The 16,615-nt window shown below is 48.1% G+C and overlaps 1 protein-coding gene across 1 annotated transcript; it reads left to right on the top strand.

Moving 5' to 3' along the window:
• The first annotated feature begins 553 nt into the window (after positions 1-553).
• Positions 554-16,036, top strand: SAPCD2 (suppressor APC domain containing 2). Its single transcript, XM_081847729.1, has 6 exons — positions 554-1,073; positions 2,654-2,805; positions 8,139-8,285; positions 9,193-9,288; positions 11,609-11,731; positions 13,798-16,036. Exons 1-6 carry the CDS (start codon positions 611-613, stop codon positions 13,924-13,926), a joined length of 1,110 nt encoding a protein of 369 aa, XP_081703855.1. The 5' UTR covers positions 554-610; the 3' UTR covers positions 13,927-16,036.
• The last annotated feature ends 579 nt before the right edge of the window (positions 16,037-16,615 follow it).

Raw genomic sequence — 16,615 nt, 5'->3', positions numbered from 1 at the left:
AGGTACTTTGAGAGCCCTTTCCCACCCAGCGGTGGCGCAACAACTATCCATCCCCTTTTGCAGAGAGAACTCTGGGACCCTCATTTGTATGGCAGGGCTTGTTCTTTTCATTCTTGTATGAACACATTTAGCAATTTTTATGCTTTATTATGTGCTTGTTCTATGCATCTGATTCTTAAATGTTTGATACGTAAGTCAGTATTTTTAAATGATCTGTTAGCAGTAGCTTTGAGGATCGGGAGCAGGAGAGGTTTCTTAAGCCATGCGTCTGAGTGTCCCGATCACTCAGCCGGGGGCTAGTCCTGGGGGAGCTAAGGGGCCATTTCTGCTTCTTTGTAGAGAATGTAGAAAAGGGAGAAAAGTATCGTTTTAAAGCTGCTTGAGGGAGGGGGGGGGCAATCGAACGCGTGGAGGCAAAGAAATCAAACCAGCTCGCGAAGCGCCTCAGCCAATCCCCTTCCAGGGCGCTGAGCCGCCGGCCAATGAGCGGGAAGATTTGATGCCAGTGTCGTTGACGTCACAGACCGGAGTCCCAGCCAACTCTTTGGAACGTTCGGAAGATAACTTTTGTGTTCCTTCGGAACTTTGTGTAGCAATTTCGGGAGCAGCGATGGCGCATGAGCGCGGAAGTGATGGGCGCTCGCAGCCCGGCGGCAGCGCTACCGAGGGTCTGCCTCAGGCTTTCTTGCACAGCCTGCGGACCCTCTTCGACATCTTGGACGACCGCCGTCGAGGCTACGTGCACTTGCGGGAGATCGAGTCCCGGTGGCTGCAGCAAGGGAGCGAAGCTGGGGAGTTGCCCCGGGGCGTCTTGGAAGGGCTGCGGCGAGCCGCCCCGGCCAGCGGCTACCTCACCTTCGAGCGGTTCGTGCTGGGCTTGAGATCCTCGCTCCTCAGCCCAGACAAAGGAGGCACCTCACCGGGCCCCGCGAACAAAGGCCCCGGGCGCCCCGGCGCCCCTGCTCCGAAAAGCAGAGGAGAAGCGGAGAGGGGGTCCGGACGCGGCGCCGGCGAGTGCGCTTCCCGGTCCCAGGAGAAGATCGCCAGCGCGCCGGCGGAATGCAAGAGAGCAGGTGAGGCGCAGGAGGCTAAAGGGTCTCGCCCTCCCGGCAAAGACTGAGAACCCATGACTTTTAATTCGCGGGCACAGAAGTGCCTCTGAGCATGTGTGGAATCCCTTTCCATCTTCACGTTGAGTAACTGCCCTAACAGAGCCGGTGTGGGTGTTGCGGTGGTAACAGACGGGCCATGGAGAAGAGCCCAATTAAAATCCCCACTTGGCTATGGGTGACTCTGTGGCGGGCGCGATATCTCAGCCTAGCCTACCCTGCAGGGCTGTTGTGAGGAGGGTAGGATTGAGGTAGCAGGGAGAGTTCTGTGTGCCACTTTGGGCTCCGTAGAGGAAAGATGGGAGAAGAATGTAGATTAATAAAGGAGGGTAATGTATGTTTACCTTGCAGAATGTATACATGGGTCCAATGATACTTACCTGCTAGTATAGCTATTTGGTGGATCGCTGCCTAACTGCACAACCCTGTGCTTCTTGCCTACTGACAAATGCATTTCCTGGAGCCTAAGGCACAGTCTACCTACTACCTTCATTTTATATTCACAAAAGCCCTGTGAGGTGAGCTAGGCGGAGAGATAGTGATTTGCCCCAAAGTGGGCTACTTTGAGGTTAGTGCATGGGTGGGCAAACTAAGGCCCTGGTGGCCAGATCCGACCCCAATCGCCTTCTCAATCCAGCCCATGGACGGTCCGGGAATCAGCATGTTTTTACATGAGTAGAATGTGTATTTTTATTTAAAAAGCCTCTCTGGGTTATTTGTGGGGCCTTCCTGGTGTTTTTACATGAGTAAAATGTGTGCTTTTATTTAAAATGCATCTCTGGGTTATTTGTGGGGCTTAGGAATTCGTTCAGTCTTTTTTTTTTCCAAAATATAGTACAGCCCCCACAAGGTCTGAGGGACAATGAACCAGCCCCCTGCTGAAAATGTTTGCTGACCCTGGATTAGTGGGTATGGGTTTGCAGCCTAAGCCCCCTCCCCACACATTTACCAAACTGCTCTCTGTAGCACCTTCCTTTAAGCATCACACCTATTCCAGCTGCTCACCTAGGCTGCCTGCCACCTGCCTTCAGTCCTCACCTGCCTGCTGTTCTGCTCCATCCTCATGCTGCAGTTACTGTGGCCATACTGTTGGAAAATACAGTACAGTGGAACCTCAGGTTACATATGCTTCAGGTTACATACACTTCAGGTTACAGACTCTGCTAACCCAGAAATATTACCCCGGGTTTAGAACTTTGCTTCAGAATGAGAACAGAAATCGTGCGGTGGCAGCGGGAGGCCCCATTAGCTAAAGTGGTGCTTCAGGTTAAGAACAGTTTCAGGTTAAGGACGGACCTTCGGAACAAATTAAGTTCTTAACTCGAGGTACCACTGTATAGAGAGAAATAAATGATAAAAAAGGTAGCTATAGGGTTGCAGGCATACTTCCCTAAATTTTACAGAAAGTTTGAGTGAGGCAGAAATAAACTAGAAGCAGTTTGTCCTTGATAATTCCCCCCTCTCTCCTCCTGGTCTGGAGAGCGGGGGAGGGGAGACCCAGGATGGCTTTAATTGGATCACTTCCCCTTCTCTCCAATCTACAGCAACAAAAGGTGGCAGTGGTGGTATCCGAAAGCTGGCAGGACAGGCTCAGTACGAGAGCACCTCCAAGCTGGTAGCAGAAGTGCGGAGGCAGCCAAGAGGCCGTGGTGAGCACAGAAGACACACCATCACCAACGGTGTGGACTACAGCATGGTAAGAGAGACTTTTCTTGTCACGCATTGGTTGGACACAGAAGTATGGTAGGAGGCACCAGCTGGGAAACCCCCAAGGAAAGAAGGCTCGGGGGCTGGAGATTGTTGGTGGGACAATGACGAGTGGTCGCAGAGACAAGCAGAAGGAGACTGGGAGTAGAAGGTTTGGAAGCTGAAGAAGTAACAGGGTTTAGTGAGCAGGGAGAGTCTGTGGCAGAGGGAAGTCTAGAAGCAGAGGCTGGAGAGGAGGGAAGCCAAGAACCCAGGTGGGTGAAGAAGCCAGGGGGTCTCCCCCTCCTGCTGTGACAAGCTCCCCTCCCCTCTGGTCTCCTAGACCCAGAAGAGACATGAAAAGGGCAGAGCAGAGGTTGGCTGCCCACAGGTGCAAACTCAGATTGCTGGGGGGAAGCCCCTGAGAGGAGGGGACTCAGAAGGCTGTGGGAAGGGAGGGATTTTCAGACATGGCAACTGATCCAGGGGGCAGGACCTACCGGGAATGAGATGCTCTGCTTGTTAGGCCTGACATTCTGCCATGTCTTTGAAGGTTGTGTTTTTGGCAACTCCAGTTTGAATGATGTGATTACTGCTGGCTTGCTCTTGTCACCTGGAGGAGCTCTGAAAACGATGTAAGCAGTGACTTACTGGATGGGGGCCAGTACATTGAGACTGAATCCTGATAAGATGGAAGTGCTGTAGGTGGGAGGTTCCTATGTCCTGAAATTAGGTGCATGGCCTGTTCTGGGAAGGGTTGCAGCACCCTGGAAGAACACATTCACAGTCTGAGAAGCTGTTGGATTCCATCTTGTCCCTAGAGTCTCAAGTGGTATCTTTGACTAGGAGTGCTTGTGCCCGGCTTAGCTGACTTGTCAGCTGTGGCTGTTCCTGGGATGGGATAGCCTGACTGCTCCTGTCTGGACTACTGCACTGTGCTGTATGCTGGGCTGCCTTTGAAGACAGTCCAGAGGCTGCAGCTTGTGCAAAATGCAGTTGCTAGGCTGGTAAATTGGCACTGTGCGTAACTGGTCCTGAAAGTACCGTGTTTGCTTACGGTGAGCTACCAGACCCAATTCAAAATTTAGTGCAAGCTTATAAAGTCCTAAATGGCTTGAGGCCTGGTTTTTATCTTACTGTTGACTTCAATTAGAGATAGCTGTGCTGACTGGCGAGAACGAAATCTACTGCAGAAAGATAATGAGGCTGCTGGCTGCGAAAGGTCCCCCCCTCCCGCCACCCCAACCTTTTGACATAAAGCCTTGTCCTTCTCACTGGTATGCTGAGCCCCCTGGTCAACAAACCTCATGGCAGCCTCAGATCTGTGGAACTCTCTTCCACTGGAGAATTGTCAGAACCCGGGCTTTGAACTAAGGATTTGTTTGGGGCTGACATATAAACTGGAGTGGGAGATAATCTCAGTTATAGGGTTTTCTGTTCAAATCTCTCTCTGTTCCTCTCTTTGCTCTCTAGTTGAATACATGTGTGGATTTTAAGAGGGGGCAATATTGACCCCATGGGAATGAAAATAAGATTGGAGACCTGTCTTTGCCCCAGATTCTGAGGGGGGGGCCCTCTCACCCCTCTTCCATCAAATCGCCCCATCTGGAGAGCGCCTTCTGCGTGTTTAATGGCTGTTTGCTTCCAAGGAGCAGGAGGCTTACATACATATCCCTTGCTCTGATCCGCATTGATCTCCCTCGTGGGGTCCCTCATAGCTCATTGCAGCTAGGCTGATTGGGTGGGGGTGGGGGGGAGACAGCTTCGCTCGCTGGCTTGTTTAGGTGGCTGGTTCTCCTTCCCTGCCCCCATCTTCTCTTCCCTTCCACACCCCCGGGGAACCTTCGATCAGCTGCAGGCTCGATGCTCCCTTGCCAGCTTTGGAGATGCTGGCCTTTTCTACCCTCCCTCCCCCCCGTCACCATGGCAATCACCCCCACCTCCACCCGAGGAGGCCATTCTGCTGCCGGTGGCTGACCAAGCTGGATGAGGGCTCAGGCTGCGTACAGCACCCTCGCCGTGCCTCTGGTCAGCAGCCTCCACAGTCCCAAAGCTCTGGACTTTTTCCTGTGGGTATGTCCTACCTCATGTGGGTTTGGGAAGGCGGGTGCTTCACCCTACGTGCATGCAAATCATTTGAAAATCATTGTAATCTGGGGTTGCTGCCTTGAGGGTTTTCTGGTATCGGTTCTGGATTTGGGGGACAGGATGGCAGAAGGAGGGAGGGAGGGGGTTTATGGATAAAGGATCAGGAGCGCAGGAGGCTGCCTTATTCTGAGTCAGGCTGTTGGTCCACCTACCTCAATATTACCTACACTGACTGGCAGCAGATCTGAAACTGCAGTCCTTTGCATGCAAGGCAGACTTTATGATCTGCATTATGCGAGTCATGCACTGTTCAGCCACCCAGCTCTGGGTTCCCTTGCTGGCACTGGCTTACCAGGGTTCCAGGCTTTGCCATCAATTTCTACTAGATCTTCAACCAGAAATTGAACCTGGGAAGTCCTGCTGGCCGAAGGGTGTGGTCTACCTCTCCTGAAGGACTGTGGAATGACTCCCTCCAGGTGCTTAGGATTACAGCATCTACATTGGCAAAGGGTGTAGGTAACCTCTAAAAATAAAGGCTGCTAGATATCATGGTGTATGCATGCATGCGATGTGAGGGAACAGAGCAGCACAGCGTTCAATGCAGCACTTCATGGGGCAGGAGGAAGGCGGCTTTCCTGTTTTCATTTAAAAACCAAGCTTGTAGTCCTCATGTTTTTAAATTTGTTTCAAGCTGAATATGTGGAAGGCAGGTGACAGTGAGTGTTGGGAGAAGAGCACTTTAGAGCAAGTTCGGAGGTATGGTTTTTCCTGCGCTAGACACAGGCTCTGCTCAACTTGAGTCTTTGGAAGATGATTGGAAGCCAAGAGTAGGGACTGTTAAATGTGGAACCCATGGCCCCACAAAGTTTTTAGCTGAAAAAGATGGGACTTGATTGAGTGGCGGCTGCTGTTTGTGTGTCGTTGCATTTCTCTTTCCTCCAGAATGGAAACTCAACGTGGAAAACAAAACATGAAAAGGCTAGGGGTCACTGTGGGGTGCTGGCTGGTGCAGGAAAAACCCCAGAAGTAACAAACCAAGACTTGTTACCAAGTTCTGAGATGTGTGGCTTAGGCAAAGGCTCGGAAACAGCTCAATATGGAGGCCAAATGGCCGAAATATTGGGAAATTTTGGAACAAGAGGGAGACAGATTAAAACTGCAAAGTTTTGAAAAATTAAAAAATAGAGTGCGAGACTGGCTTCATTATTATCAGATAATGGGGGCTTATAATTTGGACAAAAAAATTGGCTTCCAGGTGGAAAAATCAAAATTGGAAACAGAATTGTTAGATCCTAAAATTAAAAATTTGTCAAGAATGTATAACTTGCTGTTGAAATGGAACACTCAGGATGAAACGGTGAAATCTGTTATGATTAAATGGGCACAAGACGTTGGACATAATATTATGATGGCTGACTGGGAACAGTTATGGACCACAGAATATAATGAAAATGATATACAGGTGGTACATGACACCAGTCAAGCTTGCAAAAATATATCATCTGCCCGATAATAAATGTTGGAAATGTAAAGAGACCGAAGGTACATTCTTTCACCTTTGGTGGACGTGCCCAAGGATTAAGACTTTCTGGGAGATGATCTATAATGAAATGAAAAAGGTATTTAAGTATACTTTTCTGAAGAAACCAGAGGCCTTTCTCCTGGGCATGGTCAGCCAATTGGTGCCAAAGAAGGACAGAACTTTCTTTATGTATGCCACAACATCAGCAAGAATACTCATTGCAAAGTACTGGAAGACACAAGATTTACCCACCCGGGAAGAATGGCAGATGAAGGTGATGGACTACATGGAACTGGCGGAAATGACTGGCAGAATCCGAGACCAGGGAGAAGAGTCGGTGGAGGAAGATTGGAAGAAATTTAAAGACTATCTACAGAAACATTGTAAAATTAATAATTGTTAGAAGCATGTTGGAATAATATTATATGATTTTAGCAGGAATGATATAAAGTTGGGAATAACTGACTGTTAATGGTGAAAGGAGGAAAAATAAAGTTACATTATATTAAGATAAATTACAGGACTAAAATTTTAAAAGAGGGAAAGGATTTGCTGAAAAGGATAATTGATTTAGAATACAAAAAAAGGAGGTGTGAGGAGGTCAAGGAAATAAGCTAATGAAAGATAAGTAATGAGAAGATTTACTGTATTTTTCTTTGTTTTTTGTTTTTGTTTTTTGTTTTTGTTTAATGGATTTTATTTCTCTGTTTCTTTATATTGTGATGTGTTGTTTTATTTTTGTTTAATGTGGTATTTTTACTTTTTCCTTCTGTAACTTTTAAAACTTTAATAAATATTATTTTTTTAAAAAATGGAGTCCACCTCGGAAATTATTCTGGAACGGGAATAAGAGGGGAAAGAGAAATCGAAGATGAACCCCTTTTAATTATTTTTTATTTTAATGCATTTATATCCCAGCTTTTTCTCCAAGGAGCTCAAGGCAGCATGTGTGGACTAGGACTAGCCGCCTGAGAAACAGTTTCTATCCAAATGCGATTTTGGTTTTAAACGCAGTGTAAGGGATGTGGGTTGCACTGTGGGTTAAACCACAAAGCCTAGGACTTGCCGATCAGAAGGTTGGTGGTTTGAATCCCTGTGACGGGGTAAGCTCCTGTTGCTCGGTCCCTGCTCCTGCCAAGCTAGCCGTTCCAAAGCACGTCAAAGTGCAAGTAGATAAATAGGTACCACTCCGGCGGGAAGGTAAACGGTGTTTCCGTGCGCTACTCTAGTTCGCCAGAAGCGGCTTAGTCATGCTGGCCACATGACCCGGAAGCTGTACGCTGGCTCCCTTGGCCAATAAAGCGAGATGAGCGCCGCAACCCCAGAGTCAGTCACGACTGGACCTAACGGTCAGGGGTCCCTTTACCTTTTAAGGTAGTCTCTGTGGGTGTATTTAATTATGGGGTATCAGAGTTTTTAGGGGGTTAACCAGGCTGGGATAGCAGGCTTGTTGGTTTTTGAAAGTCTGATGTAGATTTTTTCAGTTTTGTGGTTCTGTATGGGACAATGACAATAAAGATTATTGTATCGTATTGTGGTTCTTCCCATCTCATTTAATCCCCGTGACAAACCTGCGAGGTAGGTTAGGCTGAGAGGCAGTAACTGGCCCAAGGTCACACCCAGTAGGGACTATGTACAAGATGTTTCCTCCCCCCTCCCCGCCAGTCCTACTATGGTGGCCTTTTTTGTGCGCAAGGACTCACTGACTGTGCCTGGGGTTTGTGTCTTGGCAGCTGAAGCAGCTGAAGGAGCTGGAGAAGGAGAAGGACTTGCTGCTGCAAGGGCTGGAGTTGGTGGAGAAAGTGCGCGAGTGGTACCACCAGCAGCTCCATGCTCTCCAGCAACGCCAGAAGCAGCTGGGCAGCGGCAGAGTTCACATGGTGAGTAACAGGTTGCTGCTGGGTTGTTTTTGGTTTTTTAAGCGAGTTTCCTCGCTTGCTCTCCAAGGAAGGAGAGCACAACTTCCAGACCATGTGGAACGGTCACACAGCTCTTATCGTCAGAAAATTCCTCCTGATGATGAGTCGGTGTGTCCTTTTTTGCATTTCCCTTTGTGGCTTAGGGCCCTCGTATCTATGGGACCGCCTCTCCCGGTCTGCCCCGCAGAGGACCTTAAGGTCCATGGATGACCATAGTTTAGAGGTCCCAGGCCCTAAGGAAGTCAGACTATCCTCCACCAGGGCCAGGGCCTTTTCAGTGATGGCTCCGACCTGGTGGAATGCTCTGCCCCATGAGACTAGGGCCCTTCAGGATTTAACCTCCTTCCGTCGGGCCTGTAAGACAGAGCTATTCCGCCTGGCCTTTAATTTGAATTCAGCCTGATCTTTTATTTCCCTTCTCTTCCCTCCCCCTCCCCTTTTATGAAGATCACCCGCTCTGAGACCCCACGGGTAATTCTCCCCTGGCCTCCTCGATGGCCCAAGTAGGACCAATTCAGCCAGCTAGCCCTGGGGATTATCGAATGCTCATTTCCCCTAAATTGATTTTTGAATTTTATTGTTATTTATGTTTTTCTACTGTATTTTCTACTGCTTTTATAATTAAGTGTTTTAAATTTGTTGTTAGCCGCCCTGAGTTTTCTGAACGGGAAAGGGCAGGGTATAAATAAATTATTATTATTATTATTATTATTATTATTATTATTATTATTATTATTAGCTATCTGGGGGTGCTGGCTGCAGGCATGAAGGAGCTATGGTGGAGTGCTCCTATGGGTTGACAGCTGGCCTGGCTGCTCTCTTATATTGATTTCTCCCCCCCATCCCCCCCCGGCTTTGTCTCACACAGGACTTGTTCGCAGAGGGCACTCTGAGCCACCATCTCCTCCTCAAACTGCAAGCGCTGAATCACTACCTCAGTGAGCTATTGTCTCTTTCAGCAAAGGTGAGAGCTGCGGTATGGAGAAGGGCCAAGGAAGTGGGAGTGGTGGGAGTTGTTAGGTCCTGAGTGGGCTAGCAGAGGCTACTAACCATGAGGGGTATACTCTGCCTTCATACTCTGAGGCCGCAATGCTTCTGAACACCAGAAGCTACAGGAGAGGAGAATGCTCTTGTGCTTAGGTCCTCCTTGCAGGTTTCCCATGGGGGGGGGGATCTGGTTGGCCACTGTGAGAAGAGGGTGCTGGACCAGATGGGCCATTGGCCTGACACAGCGGGGCTCTTTAATTAATTAATATCCTTTATTAGGCATAGCAAACCACACATTATCAAACAGACACCGTATATAAATTGTGCAAAATACAAGCTCAACATAACAAGGTTTGTCCCAGTCAGATCTTTAACTCCAGAGAGAATCAATTTGCAGAAGTAGTACAATGCAACCCTAACACATCACTGATCAGTTAAGAACCACTAAATCTCTTTGGATCATTCCTGTTCAGGACCTGCTCTCGGACAGGAATGATCAAATTACCTTAATAGTGGCTGAATTTTTGAGTGCTGTCCATGTAGAAATACTGGGCCATTATAAAGAGATTTAGTGGTTCTTAACTGATCAGTGATGTGTTAGGGCTGCATTGTACTACTTCTGCAAATTGATTCTCTCTGGAGTTAAAGATCTGACTGGGACAAACTCAAAAAATTAGAATATCGTGGAAAAGTTCCTTTATTTCCGTAATCCAACTTGAAAGGTGAAACTAATATATGAGATAGACTCGTGACATGCAAAGCGAGATATGTCAAGCCTTGATTTGTTATCATTGCGATGATCACGGCGTACAGCTTATGAAAACCCCAAATTAACCATCTCAGAAAATTAGAATATTCAAGGAAATCAGCAAAACAAGGACTGCAAATCAATTCTACTCTGAGAAGTAGAAGCACATCTCACTTTGCGTGTCATGAGTCGATCTCATACACTAGTTTCACCTTTTAAGTTGAATTAGTGAAATAATAAATAAGTTTTATGGCAGTCGCACAGAATTTGGCCACCCTTAGCGTAATCTCCAGATCCTTGTCCTTTACCAAGAGTTTTAGACATTGAACCCATTTGGAGATTTTTGTATAACAAGAGTGATAAATACCGAGCATATATCCCTGTAGAAACGGCCCTGTAACAAGACATGAGAGACAGTTTCTACCTCCATCAAGCCACGGGGCAGACTCGTTCCACGTATGGTTTACCCTTGAATCTGCCCTGCAATAAGGCAGATGGCAGCACGTTGAATCTAGTGAGGGTAAATGACCGTCTATATTTGGGTATTTGTAATTCTGACAAATAATTTGCTGGGGTAAATCCTCTCCCATTAACTTTTATTGCTGGGGGTTTATTCATCTCGCTCACGTGGCATTGCAGTTCCACATCCCAAATTCATTGGCGGTTTAATGCTCTAGCAAACATCACTGGGGGCATTCAGAGTGCTCCCCACCGGGTGACAACAAAGGAGAGGGCCTTTTCTGTTGTGGGAACCCTCAATCTGGACCCAGGCATAAGAGCACCCTCTGGGCCATGTGGCTTCCAGTGACTGTGGAAGCAAAGCATAGCTGCCATGGTTAGTAGCCATCGATAGCTCAGTCTCACCCATGCATTTGTCCAATCCTCTTTTAAAGCCATCTAGGTTGACAGCCATCACTGCCTCTTGTGGGAGGGAGTTCCACAGTTTAACTGTGCTCTGTGTTAGTTAGACATGGGTGGCACTGTGGGTTAAACTATAGAGCCTAGGAGTTGCTGATCAGAAGGTTGGCGGTTCGAATCCCCACGACAGGATGCGCTCCCATTGCTCGGTCCCTGCACCTGCCAACCTAGCAGTCCAAAAGCATGAAATGCAAGTAGATAAATAGGTACCACTCCAGCGGGAAGGTAAATGGTGTTTCCGTGTGCTGCTCTGGTTCGCCAGAAGCGGCTTAGTCCTGCTGGCCACATGACCCGGAAGCTATACGCCGGTTCCCTCGGCCAGTAAAGCGAGATGAGCGCCGCAACCCCAGAGTCGGTCACGAGTGGACCTAATGGTCAGGAGTCCTTTGGTCAGGTGTCAGTCATAGAATTGTACAGTCATAGAATTGTACAGAGGACATGTAGTCCAACCCTCTACAATGCAGGAATCACAGCTAAGTAGTCCCTGACAGATCAAGGAGTCACCTAAAGACTTTCTCGTGTGTGAGAATGAGGGATGAAGTGCATTAAGAAAATGGTGGTGGTTTGTCTTTTTGAGAGAGTGTGTAAATCACGTGCAGCCCTGGGACAAACCGCTTTTCTTTGTCTCTAGCCACTGAACCCCAGTTTTGCAATGGGGCATGCTCCACCCTCTGCGCTCACGACCTCCCCTCCTCTCGTCGGATCTCAGCAGGCCTTCAACATGTTGAAGGAGCAGAACCGTCTCCTCACCATGGTGAGTCTGCTATTAAGTGCCAGTCCGTTTGAGTCACTGCCAGCCCACCTGTCCCCAGCCATGTTTTTTTTCCCTTCAAAATTTTTTATTCATTTTATAACACAAATAAACAACACAAACAGAAAAAACAAACAATACAAACGAATTCTTATCTTATCATTTTTTCCCCCTAAACATTGTTAGGTGAGCTTCCCCAAGTCCCCCCATCTGATTTTCATTTTACCTCATCTTTAGCAACCTATATCATAATTTATAACCATTTTTTTATCACACTTACTTTTACCATAAAAATCTTCACATTTTATCCCTTACATATAATACTGTTTTAAAATACACTTTCTTCTACTTCTAACCCTACAGCCTATATCAACTTCCAAAGCTATTCTAAGATTTAAATATTAACATATTTTTTCAAATATTCTTTAAACTTCAGTGGTGCCCCGCAAGACGAACGCCTCGCAAGACGGAAAACCCGCTAGACGAAAGGGTTTTCCGTTTTGGAGGCGCTTCACAAAACGAATTTCCCTATGGGCTTGCTTCGTAAGACAAAATGTCTTGCGAGTTCCTGCGGGTTTCCCCCCTTCCCCCCCTTTTCCTAAGCCGCTAAGCCGCTTATCAGCTGATCCGCTGATAAGCCGCTTATCAGCTGATCCGCTAAAAGCCGCTAAACCGCTAATAGCGCTAAACCACTAAGCTGTCAATGGGCTTGCTTCGCAAGACGAAAAAACCGCTATACGAAGAGCCTCACGGAACAGATTAATTTCGTCTTGCGAGGCACCACTGTTCTTCCAATCTTCTTCCACCGTCTCTTCTCTCTGGTCTCGGAGTCTCCCAGTCAGTTCGGCAAGTTTCATATACAGTGGTGCCTCGCAAGACGAAATTAATTCGTTCCACAAGTTTTTTCTTCTTGCGAGTTTTTCGTCTTGCGAAGCACGGTTTCCCATAGGAATGCATTGAAAATCAATTAATGCGTTCCTAGGGAGACCGCCTTCAGACCAGGTCCGGAGACAGTCTGTCCCCGGACCTCTTCTGAAGGCTGGTGGGGGGGGGGGAGAAGGACTTTTCTCCCCACCGCCAGCCTTCAGAACAGCCTTCTGAAGGCTGGCGGTGGGAAGAAAAGCCCTTCTCCCGCCGCCAGCCTTCAGAAGAGTTCCTGCAGGGCTGCCTAGGCTGCGGGGCAGACATTCGCAGCTTGGGGAGCCCTGCAGGACTTCCCCGCAGGGCTCTCCAAGCTGCGGATAGCAGCCTGCTGCCCCGCACGAGGGGCGCTCTTAAGCAGAGCGCCCCTCGCGCGGGGCAGACATCTGCAGCTTGGGGAGCCCTGCAGGACTTCCCCGCAGGCCTCTCCAAGCTGTGGATAGCAGCCTGCTGCCCCACACGAGGGGCAGACATCTACAGCTTGGGGAGCCCTGCAGGACTTCCCCGCAGGGCTCTCCAAGCTGCGGATAGCAGCCTGCTGCCCCGCGCGAGGGGCGCTCTTTCGTCTTGCGGGTTTTTCGTTTAGCGAGACATTCGTCTTGCGGGGCACCACTGTAGTCCATCATCATCATCTGCCATTTTCGATAGTTGGTAAATCTTGTTTCTTTCTTCCAATTCTTTGCTAGTAATATTCTTACAGCTGTTGTGGCATACAGAAAAACAGTAATATCCCTTTTGGAGATTTCACCCCCCACTATACCAAGTAAAAAGGCTTCTGGTTTTTTAATAAATGTGTTTTTCAACACTTTTTTAATTCATTATAAATCCTTTCCCAGAAGTCTTTTAGCTTGGGGGACGTCCACCACATGTGGTAAAAGGTTCCTTCTTTTTCCATACATTTCCAGCATTTATTATCATGAGTATGATACATTTTTGCTAACTTCACTGGTGTTAAGTACCATCTATACATCATTTTCATCAAATTTTCTCTTAATACACTACATGTTGTGAATTTAATTCCTTTTTTCCACAATCTCTCCCAGTCCACCATCATAATATTGTGCCCCACATCCCTGGCCCATTCAGTTATTACAGATTTCACCTGTCCCCAGCCATGTGGCGGCCTTAACTCTGCCTTTACCCCGCAGGAGGTGACAGACAAGAGTGAGCGGATCACCCAGCTGGAGCTGGAGAAGTCTGCTCTGATCAAGCAGCTGTTTGAAGCGCGTGCCCACAGCCACCACGAAAGCAACCTGCTGGACTCCACCTTCATCTAAGACCATCTTTGGACATTGTGCAGGGCTGCAGGGAGCCACCAGCCCTGGCTGCAAGCATCTTGCAGGATCCTGTGCAGCCGTAAACAAGGTGGCGACTTACACCTCATCTCTGCGCCATTTGGCCTTGGATCCCTTTTACCTTGTGGCCAAGGCCTGAAATCATGACATTGGGTGCAATTTACTCTCTTGACGGTTGGGGAAAGGAGCGTCGATGTGCAGGCCTGCATTGCTCCAGCCCAACCCATTCCAGGATCCAGATTTGGATTAGCTGCTGTTCCACCCCACCCCACCCCCCCGGAAATGCCGGTGGTGTTTGGTGTTTTTATTTTAACTCCTGCCCTACGACGCCATTCCACTGAGTGTGGATGGGGAATTGGGGCTTTCACTCCAGTATTGATGGTCCGACCCGTTTCCCATGGTTAGAAGTCTCTTCCTTGACGTGAGAAAGGAGATTAATGGTATTTATCTTTAGGATATCTGCAACTCATTGACAAGCATTCTACATTGGGGGAACGGTATGTACTCCATGCTGGACCCAGCGGCAGAATGTAAGCATTCACACACCCACCCCAGGATGTTTGTGTGGGGCACACCCCCCCCCAAGGGGGCCTGGGATGAAGGAAGCCCTCTGCGGCTTGCTGATTCTTCTCTTCTCCACCCCTGGGTTAGTCCTGACCCGGGAGCAGAGCTTTAAGCTGGGTGCACACTGGAGCCAGGCTCCAGTGGGAGCCTGTTGTGGGGGCACCTGGTCATGCCTCCTCCCAAAAATGTGCCTGGGGAAACAGCCCCACCACCACCACCACGCTACGCCAGTGGCTGAACCCTGGAAACTGTTCCAAAAGTGAGATTCAGGCCCAGAAATGAAGTCCTTCTTTTTGGCTCAGTTGTCAGGAGTGATATTTTTCTTTGGCTTAAGAGGAGAGTACTCCTGAGTTCACGTAGAGTGCTCTTTCCTCCTTTGCTGTGGCTGGGATTTGGGCAAACCTCCGAACCCCCTTCCTAAACCTGTGCCTGTTTTCGTAAGAGTCACAGCAAAGGCCAAGCAGACGACATTGGGGATTATACCGCCTCTTATGCGAGAGGATTGTTTGAGCTGTTGCAGCTAATAGACTTCTCATTTCATATCAGGTGGTTGGAGGTTTTCAAGCAAGCCTGGAATTCTCCAGGACATAGATGGAGTAGGCTTATTTTATGTTGCTGGTTATTTTAACCAACTCTTTGCAGGAGGTTGGACCAAATGACCCTTTGGGTCCCTTCCAACTATATAATTCTGTGTACAAAACATAGCTATCTTTCGAAACTCTTAAATTCTCTCAATTTTGCAAAGCGCAGTTCTCCAGCTGAGGAATGCCTACAAAGAAGCACACAGCGAGAAGAAGTGTACAAAGAAATGCACTTATTAGTGAAAATAACATACAAAAGATGCATTATATTGGGGGGAAATTGCTCTGCAAAAATGTGTAGATATTAAGTAAAATTGCATAAAAGCATCTATAGAATCCTAAGGGTTGGGAGGGATCCCAAAGATCATCTAGCTCAACCCCCTGCAATGCAGGAATCTCAACTGAAGCATCCAGAAAAGAGTGTCATCCAATCTCTGCTTAAAAACATCCGAAGAAGGAGAGCCCACCAGTTCTTGTGGAAGTCTGTTCCACTGTCAAACAGCTCTTTCCGTCAAAAAGTTATTCCTGATCTTGAGTCGGAATCTCATTTCTTGTCATTTGAATCGATAGTGGGAGGCACTCAAACTGAAAGGCAGGTGAGTTTCCATGATAACCTTTTCTTTAAATTGCTAGCTAATGTGGAATGGAAGCCTGGCAAAACGAGAAGCTGAATATTGGCAGACTTACCCAATATCTGTCACACTCCAAATAGAATGTCCACAGACATGCTGTGACATCACTGATCGTCCACCAATGGCAGAAAACCGATGACAGCTACAGTGGGTTTTGTGGACATGTAACGCTGGGGGAGGGACATGGGTGGCGCTGTGGGTTAAACCACAGAGCCTAGAACATGCCGATCAGAAGGTCAACGGTTCGAATCCCCACAAGGGGGTGAGCTCCCGTTGCTTGGTCCCTGCTCCTGCCAACCTAGCAGTTCAAAAGCATGTCAAGTGCAATAAATAGGTACCGCTCTTGCGGGAAGGTAAACGGTGTTTCTGTGTGTTGCTTTGGTTCGCCAGAAGCGGCTTAGTCATGCTGGCCACATAACCCGGAAGTTGTCTGCAGACAAATGCTGGCTCTCTCGGCCAGTAAAGCGAGATGAGCACCGCAACCCCAGAGCCGGTCACGACTGGACCTAATGGTCAGGGGTCCCTTTACCTTTACCTTTACTAACACTGGGGGAATCCCGTCCACTTTTTGCCACTGCTGTTTTGACTTGGGATGTCTCTGCAAAGAGCACCCCACCCCCCATAATCAGAATTGTAGAGTTGGAAGGGACCCTGAGTATCATCTAATCCAGCCCCCTGCAATGCAGGAATATGCAGTTATTTCATACGGGGATCGAACCTGCAACCTTGGCATTATCACCACCATGTTCTAAGCACCCAAGCTATCCAGGCTGTGGTTAAGATGCTATGTGACTCCACTCTTCAAATATGTTTACCCTCCCCAAATAGGTTTACATCTGAACACTTGTATGCCATTTTTGTATGTAGCATTTTTGTACCGGTAACTTGTCTGAA

Source organism: Podarcis erhardii (genome assembly GCF_964252035.2).
Source record: "Podarcis erhardii genome assembly, chromosome: Z".
In the NCBI taxonomy this organism is placed as follows: domain Eukaryota; kingdom Metazoa; phylum Chordata; class Lepidosauria; order Squamata; family Lacertidae; genus Podarcis; species Podarcis erhardii.
The sequence above is the reverse complement of the archived record's forward strand: the minus strand, read 5'-3'. Positions and strand labels throughout refer to the sequence as shown.

What these genes read in the sequence shown, in the direction of transcription:
- SAPCD2 (XM_081847729.1), top strand. Translation starts at nt 611, where the DNA reads ATGGCGCATGAGCGCGGAAGTGATGGGCGCTCGCAGCCCGGCGGCAGC. An exon ending in GGCGGAATGCAAGAGAGCAG is followed by an intron (nt 1,074 to 2,653) that starts GTGAGGCGCAGG and finishes TCCAATCTACAG; the next exon opens with CAACAAAAGGTGGCAGTGGT. An exon ending in ACGGTGTGGACTACAGCATG is followed by an intron (nt 2,806 to 8,138) that starts GTAAGAGAGACT and finishes GTGTCTTGGCAG; the next exon opens with CTGAAGCAGCTGAAGGAGCT.